At 38.4% G+C, this 21,617-nt stretch overlaps 1 protein-coding gene across 1 annotated transcript in view; it reads right to left on the bottom strand.

Moving 5' to 3' along the window:
- The window catches only part of C3H3orf52 (chromosome 3 C3orf52 homolog), a 44,727-nt gene that overhangs the window by 1,423 nt on the left and 21,687 nt on the right, over positions 1 to 21,617 (bottom strand). The window contains exons 3-6 of the mRNA XM_043993489.1: positions 16,441 to 16,571; positions 11,835 to 11,905; positions 3,364 to 3,545; positions 1,499 to 1,541 (exon numbers count right to left, since the gene is read on the bottom strand). Coding sequence (XP_043849424.1) covers positions 1,499 to 1,541; positions 3,364 to 3,545; positions 11,835 to 11,905; positions 16,441 to 16,571 — 427 coding nt within the window. The remainder of the gene's footprint in view (positions 1 to 1,498; positions 1,542 to 3,363; positions 3,546 to 11,834; positions 11,906 to 16,440; positions 16,572 to 21,617) is intronic.

Raw genomic sequence — 21,617 nt, 5'->3', positions numbered from 1 at the left:
CTAGAATTTTGTATTCCTTTTGCCCAAGGCTTTCCAGACCTCCCCCAATTTTTCTTCTCCCCTCTGCTCCCATACACAAAATTTTAATTCATCTTTAATGAATAAATCTTTCATCTCCCCAGTGAGGCTATCACAAAATACTGCTATTTCACCATAAAATAGCAATCAAATGGATATTATTCCTCTCACTGGTCTCTCATGATTAAGCTCCAAACCACCTCTCCTCTTCAGGTAAGAAGATTCACTGCTCTGTAACGAAGTGGCTTTTTGCCGGCCAGCATCATGATGCTTAAACATTGATCAAATTAACATGTCTGAGCATCTGCTCCATTCACTGCACTCTATTGGGTAGTAGGACGATAAATATAGATATAATGAGGACCTTACACTCAAGAAGCTTATGATCTAAGTGTGGGGAATCTTCAATTACAAAACATCAATTACAAAAGAGAAAAAAGAAGTACCAAGGATTTGATTGTAAGATCCTTAAGAGGAAGGAATGTCATTTACCTTTCTTTGTACATCCAGGTGGTAGAACAGTGCTGGGTACAAAGGAGATGTTTCATAAATTCTTGTTGACTAACTATTGACTGCAGATAGTTCATAGGACTGAGGATTTAAAGCCAAGAATTTCTCTTATACCCAGAGAACTTTTGGTTAATGTATAATCCTAATGGGTCTGAATTATCAGGCATCCCAATATATAATCAAATCCCCTATTTCAATAATATATAAATAGAAGATAGGAATCAAGGTTCCATATTTTTAAAAAAAAAGATTTTGACAAAATGGTATAAGAAATGCAAGTAGAGGAGTCATGTTTCTATACAAGGAAAATGAATTTCAAATGTGTGGTAGAATAAGCAGAGGAGAAAGTTGTAGGGAGGACTAGAAATGAATTGTATAGATTAGAGTAATAAGAAAAAAAAAGTTCGATAGAATTATTGGAAGGCAAAGAAAGAGAGGCTGCTAGGTGGCCCAGTGGATAGAATGAGGAAACTGGAGTAAGGAAGACTTCACTTCTTGAGTTCAAATCCTGCCATAAACTTTTATTAGCCAAGAAAACTCGAAAAGGGGTCATTAAAAGTTGGACACAACTAAAAAACTACTAAACAACAAAGAGACTGAAAGGTTTTGTTGTTCAGTTTGTCCTACTTTTTGTGACCCCATTTGGGGTTTTCTTGGCAAAAATACTGAAGTTGTTTATTATTTCCTTCTCCAGCTCATTTTACAGATAAGAAAACTGAGGCAAACTGGGTTAAGTGAATTGTTCAGGGTCACACAGGTAGGAAGTGTCTGCTCTAGTATTTAACCTCAGGTCTTTCTGACCCTAGGCTCTGTGCTCTATCCACTGAGCCACCTACCTGCCCGAGTGAAGGGTTTATAGATTATTAGAGCTAAAAGTAGCCCTTAACACCACTTCTCTTTTAAATATGCAGAGAATTAAGGACTAAAGGTGTTAAGTCACTAGCCCAAGGTCACAAAGCTCATTACTCACAGAGCAAGGGCTTGATCCTTGATTCCTGGATCCTTGCACTTAGCTTTTAACAAGTTTACAAGACATTCTGTTAACTTTTAAAGACCGGCTTTAAAAAAAAAAAAAGACTGTTTAGGAGAAAAAGGCATGTGTTTACAATCAGTTAACTTCATTGTTCACAGGTGTGAGGTTATGACACTGTTTAGGTGGCTGAAGAGTAAATTAAATTAGGCTGGTTCTGAGTTATATCCAAACTAGCAGGATTTAGTGGCCTTGCTGTGAACAGTAGTTTAATTTAAAACACAGATAAAATAAACTTTTGCATAATATGAAGATATTTCCACTTTGATGTTCCATTGGCCCCTCAGAGTTGATTTGGCCCAGACTGAATTCTTCACCCTCTTTAGAAAATAAAACATCTAGCCCTAATATTTGTATTTAAAGTGCCACCATCTCTGCAGGCATCCAGGCTCAGAACTTTTCATTTCTTTCCTTTTCCCCCATCCCATACATCTAGTCAATGACAAATCTTGTACATTCTGTCTCTAAAATAGTCCTTAATCTATTCCCTCCTTATAGCTAAGGCTAGTTCAAGCTCTTGTTTCTCCATATCTTGTTGCTGCTCAGTTGTTTTTTAGTGATTTTCAGTGATTTCTTAGCAAAGATACTGAAGTGATTTGCCATTTCCTTCTCCAGCCCATTTTACAGATGAGGAAACTAAGACAAACAGGGTTAGGTGACTTACCCAGAATCCCACAGCTAGTAAATATGTGAGGCCAGATTTGAACTCAGGAAGATGAGTCTTCCTTACTCAAGGAGTGGCACTTTATCCACTGTGCTACCTAGCTGCCCCTACGGCTTTGATGACCCTGAGAAATAAACCAGTGACTAAGTAAGACACAATTTTGCTTTTTTGTTGTTGTTTCAGTCATGTCCAACTCTCCGTGACCCCCACTTGAGGTTTGTTGACAGAGATACTAATATTCTTTGCCATTTCTTTCTCCAGCTTATTTTAAAGATGAGGAAACTGAGACAAATAGGGTTAAATTACATACCCAGAGTCACATATCTAGTAAATATCTGAGGCCAGATTTGAACTCAGGAAGATGAGTCTTCCTGACTCCAGGCCCAGCATTCTATCCACTGTACCACCTAGCTGCTCATCTTCATATCTAGATTTATGTCTTCACATTTAGATTACTATTATTATAACCTCTTAACTGGGTTTCCTGTCTTTAGTCTCTCCTCTTTTCATTCTATTCTTCTCACTGTTTGCTTAAAAATATTTTTAGTGGGGGCAGCTAGGTGGTGCACTGGATAAAGCACCAGCCCTGGATTCAGGATGACCTGAGTTCAAATTTGACCTCAGACACTTGATACTTCCTAGCTGTGTGACCCTGGGCAAGTCACTTAATCCTCATTGCCCCCCCCCACAAATATATATATATATATATATATATATATATATATATATATATATATAGTGGTATTAAGTTATGAACAGCACAAGTGGTTTGGGTAGTGTCTTATGATATAGGACTAATTGACTTAGAAGTGGAATTCAGCTCTGTGTGATGCAACTAGGTGGTCTAGTATCTAGATCACTGGTCAGGAAGACCCAAGTTCAAATATGGTCTCAGATACTTAGTAGTTGTGTGTCCCTGGGCAAGTCACTTAACCTCTGCCAGCTTCAGTTATTTCACTTGCATCTCTCCCCCATGATTGTTGTAAGAATAAAATGAGATATTTGTAAAGCATTAAGCAAATTTTAAAGTGCTACAAAATACTAGTTATTATTATTCATGTTTAGGCTCAGCATCCATGTTTTTTCTCCACTTGTATTTATTTTTTCCACATCTATACTCTGTGATGCCTACAATACTTACAGAAGAGTGAGAGAGAAGCTGGATCAATCCCCAGCGTTTTACAGGCTGGCAGACTCTCATCATGAAAATTTTGACGTAAAATGCCCAACACTAACTCCTCGCTCATCATGTACTGCATAAAGTCGTCATCCTCCGATGGAACTGCAAAGTGCAGGTGGTATGTCTCGGTGGAGTTGTCACTACTGAACAACAATTCAAATACAGAGATAGTAAACACAGAGAATACAACTGGATGATAGTCACTTTTAATTTTCCTTTATAATAATGGGTGGTATTTCTAAAATGCTTTAAAACTGAAAAAATGCTTTATAAACATTATATCTCTAGAATCTTCTCCGTCCCATCCCCAAAAAACCTTGTGAGATATGTATTACAACTATGAATTTCCCCATTTTATTTTGGTTTTTGTTTTGTTTTTAGACTTTTTATTTTCCAAATTACATGTAAAAGCAAATTTTGACATCAATTTTTTTTTTAAAAACTTTGTGTTCCAACTTTTCTTCCTCCCTCCCCTCCCATGCCCACCCCAAGAATTCAAACAATTCAACATAAATTATGCATGAGTAGTCATGGAAAACTATTCTACATTATCTAGGTTGTGAGAGAAAACAGATAAAAACAAAACTTCAGATTAAGGAATTGTCAAAAAAAAAAATGTGTTTCAGTCTGTTTTCAGATACCATCAGTTCTTTCTCTGTAGATGGACTATAATTTTCCTAAGTTCTTCAGAGTGAATTTCCCCACTTTAAAGACAGGGAAACAGGCTTGGAGAGTGACATTCCCACTGTTATCAAAGCTAGAAAACTGACTTTAGAAAGTAGGTTTCTCCTGACCCCGAGTCCAGAGCTTTCTCCACTACCCCATGAGGCTTTCTAAGTAGAGTGTATATGAGGGAAAGATGTCTAAAATGCCTTTCCTTGAGAAGAAATTACATTCATAACAGCATGCCCTGCACTGTTCATGCTCCATCTCCACCCTAGATAGGTTGGGAGTAGAAGTGAAGTAACAACTTATACCTCTATAATACATAAAATATATTGAAATTATTAGTATTATACTATATATTAATAACTAAGTAATGATTTGTGATCCTGGCTTTTCTCCTTCTATTTCCTCAATAAGGCCCAGCTCTTATTAAAGTCAGTCTCTGAAGGACTGATTGATGCAGTTACTCCTAACCCTCAGGGACCCCACCCAACTAGGAAACCTAATTTCTGTTTAGAGTCTAAACAGAATCCAGTCTGGGTAAGTCCTTACCCTGAGGGAAGGAGCCCTTTGTCCTTGGTCCTCTCCATTAGAGTTTAGGGTGACTCAACTCATAAAGGACAAAACTAACCAGAGAGGTTTAGCTGGAGTTGGCTTCCCTCTGCCCAGATTGTTGAAGGCTGCTGAATCTCATGATCAAGTCTCAATCCCAGCACGAAGAGCTGAAGACTTTTAGTACACCTCCTCATGAAATGTCCACCAACAAAGACTGATCTTCATTTATCAAGGGAATTCCCCTTCAGAAGGTATTTATGATAGCTCAGGGTCCCCTTTGGCATCTTTGTTTACCAAGAGAAACCAAAAACCATCAATTTACTCATTGCTGGCTAGTTCTAATTAGTAAACTGATTATTAATTATCCAGAAATTCTGTCCCTCAGGGCTTTTCATTCATCTCAAAATCATCTATACATATAATTAGCCACAATATACCCAACTGTCAATATCTTTTCTTCTCCATTTTTCCCATTTATGTAGCTTTTAGTAATAATAATAATAATAATAATAATAATACATTTATTTTTAGCATTCATTTTTTAAAAATTTTGAATTCCAAACTTTCTGCCTCCAGCTACTTCCCCACCCCCTGAGAAGGCAAGCAATATGATATCAATTATATGTGTTAACTTAATGTACCCAATTCATAGTTATAACAAGTGTGCTGGGGACAGGGCCCACAACATGAGCTGACCCAGCCAAAGCTGGGTTACCCTAGTGTAATTCTCCCCTCCCCTCTGACATGGAGGGACATGGAATGAGGATAAGAAAAGGAAGTCTTCCAGAGAAATTGTATACTCTAACCTCAAAAGTGTGTGCCCACATCCAACATACTGACTATTGTGTTTCAAAGCAGGGAACTCCTTGCCAGTGTAATAATAGACTCCTATAGCTTCTCAAATGGTTCAGACTAGAGGCAAGTAGGCAGTGTGGTACAATGGGAAGAGCTCCGCATTTGTAGTCAAAGCATCTGGGTTCAAATCCCCCATTCTACTACTTATCCTTCTTATACTATTCTACATACTAATCTATGACCCTATCATTATGGACAGGAACTTTGTGTGTGTTGGCCATATGCCTTAAGTCAAACATCTTAACCTTTCTTTAGCTTATTCCCCCTGCCTCTAAAATGAGGATACATATATAAATGTGCTCTGAGAGATACTATAGGGATGAGTTAATTAATGGCTAGAAATCCTAGTTAAATGTGGCCTAAATATTTAACCCTAGCTGCAACTCCTATCTTGTTCCATTGATTCAAGATGACTCAAATGGAATTATCAGCAATAATAATTAACAAAAGTATAGATGCTCCCCTTGGGAGTATCCTCTCAAAGCAGTACCCTGTGGAAATGCAAGCAATATTTAAATTCCTATAAAAAGGAATTGAGATTTAAGATGAACAGGTAAATGTCACCCTCTAGTGGTCACATTCTCATTAGCCTTTTACAAACAATAAGGCCCAAACCAAGTGACTACACAGAATCACAGAGATTCAGGAAAATGGTCCTCCCAGCTTTTGCTGGAGGGCCTGGGAACACAAACCAGTATATTGCCTTTCTTTGTTATCCCCACTGTTTAGTATAGTGCCTGCCACATCATAGGAACTTAATCAATTTTTATTGACTCAAAAGCTTCAGTTTGCCTCTTTGTACTTTCTTACCCATTACTCTTAAGCTTTGTTCGACTTTGGACAATAACGCTGGGTTTCATGTCTCATGAAACCTCTTCCTTTCTCTAATTATTCTTTATTTCTTGTTTTGCTTTGTTTGCAGGGCAATAAGGGTTAAGTGACTTGCCCAGGGTCACACAGCTAGTAAGTGTCAAGTTTCTGAGGCCGGATTTGAACTCAGGTCCTCCTGAATCCAGGGCTGGTGTTCTATCCACTGCACCACCTAGCTGCCCCTAATTATTCTTAATAATAGCCAACACTTTAAGAGGAGCTACCAGGATAGTTATTCTTGTCTCATTTACCTCAAGAGCTTCCTGGAGAGTTAGCTGAAATAATGTTTATGACATGATTTGTAGATCATAAAGCAATAGAGAAGTAGGAGCGGATGATGCTGTTCTATTTGTCAAGGGCTTGGCCAGTTGGGAAATTCTTGTAGGCGATGGAGTGGCTAGTAATCTAGAAAGGTGGGAGTAAGAGGCAACTGTAGGGGCAGCTAGGTGGCGCAGTGGATAGAGCACCAGCCCTGGAGTCAGGAGTACCTGAGTTCAAATCCGGCCTCAGACACTTAACACTTACTAGCTGTGTGACCCTGGGCAAGTCACTTAACCCCAATTGCCTCAATTGAAAAAAAAAAAAAAAGAGGCAACTGTAGCCAGCTAGTTCAACACCCCCCCCCCCAAACCTCCTTACCATCTCTTGGGTCCCTGACCCTATAATTAATTATCCCAGTGGACAATGGATGTCCTATGGGGGAGACCAAGGCATAACCAGAAAAGGCCTCAGCTGCTAGACCTAGATTCTGGTTTCAGCTCTACTGCTAACTCTGCCCAACTTTGAGCAACTCCCTTCCTTTTTCTAGGCCTCATTTCCTCATTTGTCCTTGGACTTGAACTTTCACTCACCAGTGGAACAGGCTGTTATGAAGAGGGTTGGGCAATAACTAAGGGCAAGTACAAAGCAAGGCTTTCTACCTCAAAGATCAGTGAAGAAGCAAAAGGGAAGAGACATATCTGGGAGTTTCAGGGTACCTACTACTCAGTCATAATTCAAATTCTCGTAAGGGTAAGCCAATGGGTATTTCTTTAGTCATTCCCAGATGGATGAGCATGCCTCTGACTTCCAATTCTTAGCCACCACAAAAAGAACTGCTATAAATAATTGTGTACCCATCAGTCTTTTTCTCTTTTTGGAGATGTCTTTGGGATATAAAACTAGCTGTGGTATTATTGCTGGATCGAAGGGTTTTATTTTGGCCCAGATACTGGAGTGGTGTATTGTTTCCTTCCCCAGATTATTTTGTAGATAAGGAAAGAGGCCCAACTCCCCGGGAAAGATGGAGGGTTTATTCAGCAATGGTGGTATAGGGTCAGAGATCAGAGATTTAAAGTTAAAAGGGAACTGAGAGGTCATCTAGTACAACTGTCTCATTTTACAGATGAAGAACTAAGTCCAAGTGAGGTTACATGATTTGCCCAAAGTCACATAGAGAGTAAGCAAGTCAGGTCCACAAGCATTTATCAAATGCCTACTATGCGCCAAGTGCTGTGCTGAGCACTGAAGATACAAAGCAAGACAAAAAGAACCCTTGGCCTTGAGGAGCCTACAACCCAATGTGGCAGACAACATGTAAACAACTATGTACGAACAAGATTCTATTTACAATAAATTGGAAGTGGATTCAGAGGGAAGGCACAAAGTTTAAGGAAGACAGAAAAAGCTTCTTTCAGAAGTCAGGAAGTCAGGGCAGCTGGAAGGCCGAGATGAGGAACAAGAGCAGTCCAGGCATAGTGGACAGTGTAAACGCTCAGAACTGGGAGATGGGCTATCGTGTTGGAGGAAGAGCAAAGGGGCCGGGGTCGCTGGTTCAGAGTACACAAAGGGGAGGGAGGGAGGTTAGGAAGCCCAGAAAAATAGAAGTTCAAGTCATGAAGGGCTTTCAAATCTGAGCAGAAGATTTTATGTTTGATTATGGAGATAATAGGGAGCCATTGGAGTTTACTGAATGGGGAGCCAGTGACGCAGTCAAACCTATGCTCTGGAGTAGAGAAACTTGAGACAGGCAGACCCAACAATGGGCTATTGCAATAGTGTGGGTGTGAGGCAATGAAGGCCTGCACCAGAGTTGTATTAGTGCCAGAGGAGAGAAGGGGGTATTTGTAAGAGATGTTGCTAGAAAGTAGCAAAGGCAGGATTTGAACACAGATGCTATAACTCCAAAACCAGCCTACTTTTCACTGTGTCACACTGCTTCTAGATGAAAGTCTTCACTTTCAAGGAATTTACATTCTATCGTTAAGTCATTTCAGCTGTGTCTGACACTTCATGACCCCATTTGGGGTTTTCTTGGAAGAGATATGGGAGTGGTTTGCCATTTTCTTTTCCAGTTCATTTTACATATGAGGAAACTGAGGCAAACAGGGTGAAGTGACTTGTATGGAATCACACAACTAGTAAGGGTCTGAGGCTGCATTTGAACTCAGGAACAAGTGTCTTCTTGACTCCAGGTCTGTTACTCTACTGCATCACCTAAGAGACCTACCCTTCTCAGATACATGTTGGCTGTGGATTAGAGATGAAATTTGAACTTAAGTCTTTTTTCATTCCCAAGTCAATTCTCTTCCCAGTACACCACGATCCTCTCTGTTGTAATCATTTGTATATGCTCCTCTACCTAGGGAAAGCTAAGTGGCACAGTGGATAGACCACTGGCTCTAGAGTCAGGAAGACTTGAGTTCAAATCTCACCTCAGACACTTACTAGCTGTGTGACCCTGGGCTAGTCACTTAACCCCAATTGCCTTAAACATCTGGGCCCATTTCCAGATGTCCCAATATATGTCTTGCTACTGGACCCAGATGGCTCTGGAGGACAGAGTGAGGCTGGTGACCTTGCACAGCCTGCCTCACTTAAATCCAATTCAGTGCAAATCATGACATCATCTCAATGTCATGGTCCTCTTTGAGAACAACGGGCAAACATTACCAACAACAACAATATTCCTCTACCTACCACTGGACTAGAAGGTCATCAAGAACAAGAACTATGTTGTTTATTTCCTACATATCCCCAGCAGCAACAAGCAAATGTAAAGTGCTGAATAAATGCTAGGGTGTGTTTTGTTTTGTTTTTAGAAATTCCACTTATAACCATTCTAAAGGACCTTTGAAAAATGCTTGATGGGCAGGACCTTGATGAAAAATGCTATGCACTTGCAGAGAAATAACTGATGGTCTGAATGCAGATTGAAGTATGATGGGTTTTTTTTTAACTTTCTTTTTTTCTGTTTTCTTTCACAACATGACTAATATAGAAACACATCTTGCTTGAATGCACATATGTAACCTTTATCAAATTGCTTGCTTTCTCAATGAGCGGGGACGGGAAGGAGGGTAGGAGGGAATTTGGGACTCAAAATTGTCAAAAATGAAGGTTAATTGTTTTTACATGTAATTGAGAAAAAATTAAATATTAAAATTTTAAAAGAAATTCCACTTATATGTGAAGTAACTAAATATTCCCCCAAGGTGACAGGAGATAACTGAAGTTGGGGTTAAAAAAAATAAGATGAAACAAGTATTTACTAAGCCCCTACAATGTACCAAGCACTGTGCTCAGTGCTCTACAAATATAACTTCATTTGATCCTCACAAAAACCCTGGAAAGTAGGTGCTATTATTACTCCCATTTTACAGTTGAGGAAATTGAAGCAGAGAGAGGTTAAGTGACAGGGTCACACAGCTAGTATGTGTCTATGCTCAGATTTGAATTTAAGCCTTCCTGACTTCAGACCCAGAACTCTATCCACTGCACTACATGTCTTTTATATAATCTTTTTTTTTTTAATTTTATGGGGCAATGGGGGTTAAGTGACTTGCCCAAGGTCACACAGCTAGTAAGTGTCAAGTGTCTGAGGCCGGATTTGAACTCAGGTACTCCTGAACCCAGGGCCAGTGCTTATCCACTGAGCCATCTAGCTGCCCCCACTACATGTCTTTTAAACAAAATTTTTTTTAAAAAAGGACAACATTTCATCTTGTTAGGTACATGTGGAAATGGGGAGGCCAGAGAGAATGCATAAGTGCCTCAGATTTTATGTACCTTCCCCTAGTGATGCAATCTTGTTCTTTCAAAGTCCTCAGCCAAATCTAGCAAGATTAACAGCAGTAGCAACATTTCTGTAGTATTCTAAGATTTACAAAGTGGTTTTTCTTGTGACCACGTTGTGAAGCAAAGATGAGGTACAGAGAAATAACAGCTTAATGTATGTTGAGTTGGGATTTCGATCAAGGTCTCTTGACTCCAAGTCTAGAACACTCTGGGAATACATTTCTATATTGCAGTTGCACATTCTACCTGTCTCAATTAGACATTCAGTAATATCCTATGCTGTCTTAAAAATCTTCTATTCTTTTCTTTTTCTCCCGTATCTTCATTTGTCCTACCTTAGAGAAGACCATGAACAGGGATCATTGAAACAATGAAAAACTAGGGCTTTTGCTGTTAAAATCTTTTGAGTATCCATTAGTCCTCTAGGAAAATGAAAAGTCATTCCTATTCCTTCACATAGGTCCCAGGGATGTTGAATAGATTAGGGAAAGAAATGCCTGAGTTACTCAAAAGTACATAATAGGGGCAGCTAGGTGGTGCAGTGGATAGAGCACCGGCCCTGGAGTCAGGAGTACCTGAGTTCAAATCAGGCCTCAGACACTTAACACTTACTAGCTGTGTGACCCTGGGCAAGTCACTTAACCCCAATTGCCTCACTAAAAAAAAAAAAAGTACATAATAAATACTAGAATTATATAATTTATATTCTACTGATTTTCCAGTGGTGTTACTATTTCTTCCCTCTATAAGCACTTACATCTATTAGATGAGAATGATGAATGGTTGTTCACATCTCTTACTCAATCATGTTTCCAAAACACTTGGACAATCACATAAGTTTTGTACTGCAAGGGACCTCATAGTCTACCTTTCTGTCAAAAAGTCATCTATGATAAGCTAGTAGCTAGTTCATCTTTTTATATTTCTAGGGGAAAACTTCCTTTGATTGAACTTTGAGGAAATATACACAACAATACCATGGGGAATAGGAAACAGAGACTAAATCTGTAATTGGTATAGGGAACTTCTAGATTTGGAAATGCCTACTCATGTCAGACTTTGAATTCTATTGACCTTATTAAATTGCCTGGGGCACTGAAAGGTTTTCTAAATTACTTCCCTGGGGTCACATAGCCAATATGTATCAGAGAAAAGTAGGTCTTCCTGACTCCAAGGCCAGGTTTCTATCCACTATGACTTTATAGAAAGTCACTATGATGGGGGCAGCTAGGTGGTGCAGTGGATAAAACACCAGCCCTGGATTCAGGAGGACCTGAGTTCAAATCCGACCTCAGACACTGGACACTTATAGCTGTGTGACCCTGGGCAAGTCACTTTACCCTCATTGCCCTGCACCGCCCCCCCCCCAAAGAAAGAAAAAGAAAGTCACTATGAGCCCCAAATTTCTAATGACCACTCCACATTCTTACCTGGAGTCAGCTATTTCAACTGAAGCAAAATATCGGCTCAGAGCTGGAGATGAACTGTATACCATTGTGAGCTGTGGAGGGAGGAGAAAGGATAGATTATTTCCTCATCCTAAAATGCAAAAGTATTTCTTTCCAATGAAATTCTGCTTTAGTCATGTATAAATATATTTACAAGTTCAGAAGCTAGGTGATACAGTGGACAAGAGCAAAACCCAAATTTAAATCCAGTTTAAGACACTTATTAGCCCTTTGATTCTGGACAAGCCCCCCAATAATTTAAATAACACACACTTAACCTATCTGCTTTAGCTTCATCATCTGCAAAAATAAGAATGATAATAGTTCTTACCATTTTTTTCTTTTTTTAATCTTAGTAGTATTTTATTTTTTTCCAGTTACATGTAAAGATAGTTTTCAACATTCATTTTTATAAGATTTTGATAGTTATTTTTGCAAGCCTTAAAGCACTATACAAATTTTAATGTTGCTATTATTGTTGTTATTAATGATATATAGGATCAGAGGAAGGGAAAGATATGACCCAACAATCAATTTTTAAAAATAATTTCATTTCCTGCTGAAATCAATGGGATCAAGTAACAAACACAGCCATTTTTTTTACAGCACGATGTCATCTTATCTGCTTGTTAGTGTTGTGGATTAGAATTGAGAGCATCCCATGACCACAGGAAAAACAGAAATACAGAGATAGAATGGAAAGTCACAAGATGATAGTGATACAGCTAACAACAGACTTTAGTCTATCTCACTCCCTAATCTACCATCTAGAACCTGAGTAACACTGCTTCTCTGGGGCCAAAAAAGGAGAGAAACCTTTGGATCAAATAACATTTTTCACACTATTAGAAAAATGCCCTAAAATGTGAAGGAAAAGAGCTTCATCAATCATATTTCTATCTCTTTAGCACCAGGGCATTTTACAGATCACAACTTTTAAAAAAACCCTGGGTATAGCAGTTTTTCCTGGATCCAGCCTAAGTGTTCCCTTAAACCTTGCACTTACTCCATAGCTGTCCCCAAGTTTCTCCTGAATAGTTTCTTCCTCCCAGACTTAAGTGGACCCATAGCCAAACCCTAGAAGCAATTATGATAAGACCAGTTTATGCTTATCTGACTCTCTAAAGTATTTTTACTATACAGTCTATCTTTTCTCTATGAGGGACCAGGTTAGCTCCCAGACTTTCCCCAGTTTATAATCAAATCTCTGAGTTTTTTCTGGAGTTATCATTTTGGTATCCATAGATGTGCCTGTGGTTGAGATAGGGACAACTGGATGGAATGACCTCTATCACCACATGACACTGTTCCATGAGAACACTGAAGAAGAAACTACTAGGGTTATAGGACCCTGAAAGAAGAATCTGCCTCATATTCTATGACCAGCCCAATACAGAATATCATGGGACATTCCACTACCTCCCCAGAACAAGAGATCATCACAGTACCTGGAGCCATTCAAGCTGACACATTTATAGCCCAAATCCAAGTATATTGGTGTTTTGAAGGGAGAGCAGTTGATAAACATACATATGGGATAGGGATAGGGACTAGATGCATGACTACATTTATATAGGGAACTCCCAGGTGATGAAACTCTCTCTACCAATGAGGGCTGATAATTTTTCTGCAACTTATAAACTTACAAAGTTGGCCAGAACACCAAGAAGTTAAATGACTTGCCCAGGGCCACACAGCTAGTACATGTCAAGAGCAAGTCTTGAACTCAGGTTTTTCTGGTTTTGAAGCCAGCTCCCTAATACACAAAGCTAGTTCTCAAACAAATACATGTGAATGTGGAAATCAAACAAAACTCTCTCAGAAACCTAACTGAGAGTATGAAGCAAGGAGATTATTACTCACTCTGAATCAAAGGATAATTAGAAAACAACTGCAGGCCTCTGGTTTATCAGAGATTTCATCACTAACTTTCTAGTCAAGGCAGAAACAGGTTGGACCTTGCCTTAATATAGGAAGCACAAAGAACTGGCAGGGGAAATTAAGTGGAACTAATTTTTTGATGTCTTATCTTTAAAATGGTATATATACCTGGTTGAATGCTTAGCATAGTTTTCAAAATGATATGAGAATCTTAGACCAAACCACTAATCATAGAGGGAAGAAAAACCTGGCAGGTAATTGGGAGAAATTTAGGGAATATTGTGCTTTGCAAAGCATGCTAAGCCAGGTAGAGGATACCTGCCACATTCCCCCCAAACTCCCATTAATCATCTATCTCCAAGAATACTGGCATAAGAAGGGAAAGATGGCAAACAGAAAAAAAACCAAAACAGACTCACTTGGAACTATGGCCAAAGGGTTATAAAATTGTGCACACTGACCCTAGCAATACCAATACTACTAGGGCGGGGGGAAGGGGAGGGAGAAGGAGAGGGGAAGGGAGGGGAGAGGAGTACTATAAAGATTTCCCTAGACATTCAGAAAGGTAAACAGGTTCTAATTCCCTTCTCTGTTCCTATTTCACTATTGAAATGATGGGACAAGTCTCTGGACCTCAGGTTTATTTTTTTTTCCCATCTATAAACTAGAAAGGATAATATGCCCCACCCATCCCCTTCACAGGGATGTGATGGCAAGAAATGAGCTGTCCCCATGGGAGCACCAGTTCTCTGGATCAGTGAGACAAGGTGTGACACACACACACATTCACATTCCTTTTGCCTTTAATCCCCAGAGTTATCAGTCCAGGGTGGGATTTTACCCTGAGGAGGCAAATACCTTGGGTGTGTTTCCAGATAATGCAAGCTTAAACTAAAGGAATTAACAATAGACAAATGACAGGGAGAGTTTCATAGTGAAGACTATTGACAGGAAATATAAAATAATGAGAAAAAAACCCCAATCACCTAAAGAGACAAACTACCACAAAAGGAGCCATTAAATGTCATCCTTAGAGGTACAAAGGGATTTTCTGTAGGGTAACGTGAAAGAAATCAACCTCTATAAGAAACCTTACAAGGAGCCAAATGGAAGTCAAATGATAATTCAATCTCACAAGAGTCCAAAATCCAATCCAGTTTTTGCTTAACTTCTTAAGTTCCTATTCAGGAGTGGATATTGGCCAGAACCACAGCTCCCAGGTAGAATCTATTCTCCTAGAAGTGATATTTAAGGTACCTGATCCAATTCTGGAACCCCCCCATCTTTCCAGACTGGGACCAAATCAATACCAACTTGAGTGTCTTTTTGAGACCCAAGGTGTTGGGTTAGATGAATCTATCAAAACTTCCAAATTACTATCAAGGAAGAAAAGTAGTTGGATTGTGGAGTCTAAAATCAAATATGACTCCTCACTGAACTCTGTGTAATTATAATAACCAAACCTGGCTCTAGAGAAGAAATGAGAAAATAGATGTCTGACCTCCCCTTTTTTCAGAAGTGCTGGTGGGGATGGTGGGGTTTAAGGGTAGGAAACATCACAAATACATCAGACTAAGTTCCTTTGATAGTTAATTTTGCTGAACTAGTTTTTTTTCCTCTTTTTAAAAATATTTATTACAAGGGATGGCTTGCTGAGTAACAAAAGGGAGGGTGATATAAAAACAAAAAATATCAATATACTTTTTTTTTAAACCTGGTTTCCCTTGATGAATAGGCAGAATTCAGAAAAACCTGGAAAGACTTACATGAACTGATGCTGAGTGAAGTGTACAGAACCAGAAGAACATTATACACAGTAACAGCAACTCTGTGTGATGATCAGCTATGGTACACTTAACTCTTTTCTGCAATACAATGATCCAAGATAATGCCAAAAGACTCACTATGGAAAATGCTCTCCAGATACAGAGAAAGAACTATGAAGTCTGATCAAAGCATACTGGTTTCACTTTTTTTGTTGTTTTTTCTTTCTTGTGGCTTTTCCCTTTTGTTCTGATTATTCTTTCACAACATGACTAATATGGAAATATGTTTAACATATTGCACATATATTATATATATATATATATATATATATATATATATATATATATCTCAGATTGCTCATTGTTTTGCAGAGAGGAGAGAGAAAAAAGAGGAGAAAAATTTAGAACTCAAAATCTTATAAAAAATAAATGTCGATTACTAGCTGTGTGACCATGGGCAAGTCACTTAACCCTCATTGCCCCACGAAAAACCAAACCAAAAAAGAAAAAATGAATGTTGAAAACTATCTTTACAAGTAATTGGAAAAAATAAAATACTATTTACCAAAAAAAAAAAAAATCCGATTGCTCTCAGATCTTTAGACCTATGGATTTCCTGGAATTGGTCCAGAAATAGCAAGAGTTCTAAGAGAACAAACCCCAGGCCCAATCCCAAACTATCAAGGCATCTGACCAGTCTTGATGCATTTGACTACAGGTCAATCAATTTCATTCACTATTCACCTACTACTCCCACTGAACAAAGGGGAGAGGAAAGAATTAAGAGAGATTATTGTAGTGATTCATTACAATAATGATAATGAAAAACACTTAAATAGCATTTTAAAATTTACAAAAAACCCTCCTGAATTTTCATTTCTGCCCAAATCAAAAAGAAAGGTTCAAGACGGAAACCAGTTAAATTTAAAAGGTACAATTACCCTTTCACTGAGCTCATTAGATAATGTGTCCTCTTCGGTAATACACTCTTCTGGAATCTTTAGTGTGACCAAAAATGTTTTATTAGATGATAATTCAAGTATTTCATTTTCATCTTCATCACTGTAGCTTGCTAACATGAAAAAAAAAGGAAATCAAGTCAAAATAGTAATTGAGAATAAATTAAAAGTTTATGTATTCCAATGGCTATTGTGAAAAAAGGAAGGAAAAGTATTGTATTATGATAAAAGAACACAAAGCAAGGCTACAGTTTGCATATAGTAAGTATAAATAGAAACACAGGTAACAGAAACAGTCTTAAATCAAATGAATGGCTCTGAAGGCCACCAGTAAGGAAGGCTCACCTCTAAGTTCACTTTGTAAAGGTTGAGCCACATCCGCTTTAATTCTCAGATACTCCACACACAACAGATTCTGGGATGAAAGGCATTAATTCAACTTGGCTAACAGATCCCTACAGTGCAGGTTGACTTCAAAATCTGTCCACAGATATCAGGGTATCTAAATGTTATGTGTCACTAATATAGTAAAGATATGAATTGATCCAACCTTTCTGAAAAAGAATTTGGAACTTCACCAAAAAAGTCACTGAATTGTTCAAGTCACTAAACTTTAAGCCAGTGATGCTATTGGTAGGCTCAGATTTCCTAAAAGATCAAATAAAATAGGGAAAGGATCCATGTTAAAAAAAAAACAAAAACAAGAACAAAACAAAAAACAAAAACAAAAAAACTTTTAGAGCAGCACATTTTTGTTGCAGGAAGGAAATTAATGGGAGAATGGTCGAACAAATTATAGTATATGAATTCAATAGCATATTACTGTGTCATAAGAATATAAAGGAGGTGGATTCAGAGAAATAAGAGAAGATATATTAGGGAAAAAAAAAACACAGAGCAAAGTAAGTTCAACCAGAGGAATAATTTATACAATAACTACATTGTTTATGTTGTTGTTGTTGTTGTTGTTGTGTGGGGTTTTTGGCAGGGCAATGAGGGTTAAGTGACTTGCCCAGGGTCATACAGCTAATAAGTGTCAAGTGTCTGAGGCCTGATTTAAACTCAGGTCCTCCTGAATCCAAGGCTGGTGCTTTATCCACTGTGCCACCTAGCTGCCCCTACAATAACTACATTGTAAAGAAAAAACTAGGGCAGCTAGGTGACACAGCAGGTAGAGTGCCAGCTTTGAAGTCAGAAAGACTCATCTTCCTGAGTTAAAATATGGCCTCAGACACATTCACTGGGTTACTTGGGCAACTGTTCACCAACTGTAAAATGAACTGGAGGAGGAAGTGGCAAACCACTCTAATATCTTTGCCAAGAAAACCCCAAATGGGTCATAAAGCATTGGACATAACTGAAACAAATGAACAACAAAGAAAAACAACTTTGAAAGACTTAAAAACTCTGATCAATTCCCTAAACCATCATGACTCTATAAGACTGATAATATACGAACCATACATCCCATGTGTTAACAAAGAAGTGATGGACTAAAAGTGCAGAATGAGACATACATTTTCTGACACGGTTAAAGTATGGATCTGTTTTGCTGGAATACACTTCTTACAAAAGAAGGCTTTTAGTTTTTCCTGTTTTTTGGTTTTGTTTCTTTCTTCTTTTGCTTAGGGTAAAAGAGCTGTAAGGGGAGAGGATAGTAATGGTGATTTAAAAAATGAAAGAAAGGAAAGAATCTTAAATATTTGTAAATATATACAGTAGAGATAAGAAAGTTCTGAAAGAGACAGGGACAGGCAGAATAGTAAAGGAATTACCATGGTAAACTTTTTATATACATAAAACAATTTGAACATAATTCAGCTTTATAATTTCATATGTAATGTTCTTTTTCTGTTCTTTATATATGAAAATGATAATATTTTTTTTTAGTGAGGCAATTGGGGTTAAGTGACTTGCTCAGGGTCACACAGCTAGTAATGTGATAATATTTCTTAAAGGCTGTAACTATCATAAAAAATTAATGCTACATGACTTACTTTTGTATCATTAGGGAGCCAGTATAAAGAAGTTACTTTGATCAACAAAATTAAAACTGAAACTAAAATAAATAAATAAACTGGATTTATAAAATCCAGTCCACTACACTCCATCCCCCAAAGCACCTTTAAAAATGGAGAGGGTTGAGGCAGCTATGTGGCACAGAAGATAAAACACCAGTCCTGGATTCAGGAGGACCTGAGTTCAAATCCATTCTCAGACACTTGACACTAGCTTTGTAACCTTGGGCAAGTCATTTAACCCTCATTGCCCCTCAAAAAAAAAAAGTCAAGGGTTTATTTTATTTTTGTTATTTTTAAACCAGTCTTTGTCTTGGACTGATACATGGAATTAAAATGTTGACAAAATATTTGTCCAGCAGAAGAAAGCCTTTGAACTTGGCCTCTGGCTCGGTAGTGTTTAGGAATCAAATTCTTGTAGACAATGAGTTTTGTGTTTCCACTAGTGTTCTAATGAGCTCTAGCTATTAGCTAATTGTTTTTTAATCTGTTCAATTTAAAGGAAAAACAAACCTTGAATCTGAGATCTGCCACTGCGGTTGTATAACCAGTTATTCACCCTTAGCCCAATGCTACCCCAGTGGAATAGGGTACTATGACTTACTGTCTCTTGGAAAATGGGAAATAAATGGGTAATAGGAACTACAAAACCCAGCCATCAAGCCTGCTGGTGATGGCCTGCAGTAGTCACAGAAAAAGCAAGCTGAATCCCTTTTAGGGCTTATATCTAAATTAGAGATTGGGTCTTAGGTTTTTATGTTAACTCCTTTTTTTGCCTTCAACATCACTATGACCTTGGTCACTTCAATCTTCTGGGCACTGGACTCAAGGACACGTAAGCTTCCTTCCACCTCTAAATCTAGGGACCTCTAATCCCATGACTTCAAAGATCAAATGCAGGCACAAGATTATGTAAGAATCTTCAATAGGCAGTGATTATAGGTCTTCCAATCTGAATGGACCACACATCTTGGTCTTCATACAGCAAGTATTTATTAAGAGTCTCCTACAAATTGAGAAATGTGCTAGACATCAGCACAGGAATACAAGAAGTTGTAAGACATGTTCCCTGTCCTATATGGATTCAAAATCTAGTAGGCAAGATAGACCACATGCACAAAGAGATGTTCAGCGCTAAAAGCCCAGAGAATACTGCAATCAATAAATGGCACAGGAGAGAAAAGAAGAGGAAATGGGTAATTGGGAAAGATTTCATGGAGGAAAAGGGACCCCCAAATAACAACAATGATGATGACGATAGTGACAACAATGACCACAGCAATGACAATAATAAAGTTAGCATTTATATGGCACTGTAAGATTTGCTAAGTTCTTTACTTTAGTTGCTTCATTTCATAATATGGACCTTAGAGGAAAGTTAAGACTTAAACAAACTGGAAGTAGAAAGAAGGTGGGGAGGGAATGGAGGGCAATGGCATTACAGCAAGGAGAAATAGTTTATGTAAAGGTTTAAAGGTTCTCTTTAGAGAGAGGAAAAAGAGAGACAGACAGACAGACTATAAGTAAGCAAAGTAAGGATTCTTTAAAAGTCAGTAATGGAAAAGAATATTGGAGAAGCATTAACAATTCATGAGCTTCAGGGTAAATGTGCTAAGTGATATCTTAGAAAAATTACCCTGCAGGAGTATGTAGAATGCATTGAAAGAGGGAAGAGATTAGAGGCAGAGATTCCAGCTTGAAGCCTATTGCAAAAGTACAAACATGAGGTAATGAGAACTTAAACTAAGCTGCAGCAGGAATGAGAAAGTAAGAATGTGATGAACATTGCCAAGGAAGGAATGACAGCACTTGGCAACTGGCAAGATGTGGGGGTGTTTAAAGAAGAGCCACAAGGAAGACTACAAGTCTTCCAGCCTTGGTGAATGATAGAATAATGGCAAATGGATAGAAATTTAGAGATGGAGTTTTTAGAGTTGGAAGGCACATTAGAGTTCATCTAATACAGTGCTTTCATTTTATAGATGAAACTAAAATCTTAAGAAGTTAGGGTATTTTCCCATGTTCACTCAGCTGAGATCAGAAGCCAGGTTTCCATATTTAATGGAGGTGGGGGAGCGGCAGGGGATGGGAGAGGACCAGGTTTGGGAGGAAAAGATGATGAATTTGGTTTTATACATGTTCATCCTAAAATGGTAATGGGACATTGAAGCTAAGATGTTTAGCAGACAATTGGAGATTGGGAACTGACATGCTTGGGAGCTGGATATATCAATTTGGGTACAATCTGTAAAGAGATGGTATTTGAAGGCATGAGCATAGATGACATTTATGAGGAAGGTGAGAATGAAAAGAGTTGAGGGCCAGTAACCCACAATTGTAATTTCCTGGTGTGGGGGAAAGAACTCTGGTTTGGGAATTCCAAAAAGCTGACTCTCCAAGCTATGTGACCCAAGGTGAGTCATTTAAGTCTGACTTTCCTCTTTGTAAATTAGAGATAAACGATACCAACCTTACCTACCTCACAGGGTTCCAGTGGGGTTAAGTGAGATAATTGTATTTAATCACTTTGTCAGTCTTATTATCACTATGCTGTTACTCTAAACCTGTTCCTTGGGATCTTAGCACATCAGAACAGAAGGTCAAATGAGAAATTTTCCACTGAGAAACCCCTGAATATTCAGCCTGACCTAAGACAGACCAGGTTCAATAGTTGCCCAAAGGCTAACTCTAGAGCAGAAGCTTAGGTGTCAGGAGGCCCAAGTTCTAGAGCCAGCTCTGTTTTTTACTCACTGTGTGACCTTAAATGTGACCTAGCTTTAAATGGACCATGGTTTGTTCCTGTGTAAAATGAGGGGTATGAGCTTTAGGGTACCCCCCTCCCATCTCCCACATTCTGGCCTTCCTTCCAACCTACTCATTTGGTGGATGAACAGAGGAGAACCATAGGAAATCTTGCTATCTATGCCTGGAAAAACTGAAGACTGTTTCCGTTGCTTTTTAAGTGTAACAATTGTCTGGCTTCCAAACCCCGATGGATACCCGACTCCCATTCTCTTAAATCATAGTTTTAAGGTTACCCAAATGGAATAATTTGTTGTTTTAATTTTTTTCCCCAGGAAACTAATTTTTATTAATGTTTTCTACTACCACAATAGCTATGCAATGCAAAGAAATTGTTCT

This window comes from Dromiciops gliroides, chromosome 3, assembly GCF_019393635.1.
Source record: "Dromiciops gliroides isolate mDroGli1 chromosome 3, mDroGli1.pri, whole genome shotgun sequence".
NCBI lineage: Eukaryota > Metazoa > Chordata > Mammalia > Microbiotheria > Microbiotheriidae > Dromiciops > Dromiciops gliroides.
The sequence above is the reverse complement of the archived record's forward strand: the minus strand, read 5'-3'. Positions and strand labels throughout refer to the sequence as shown.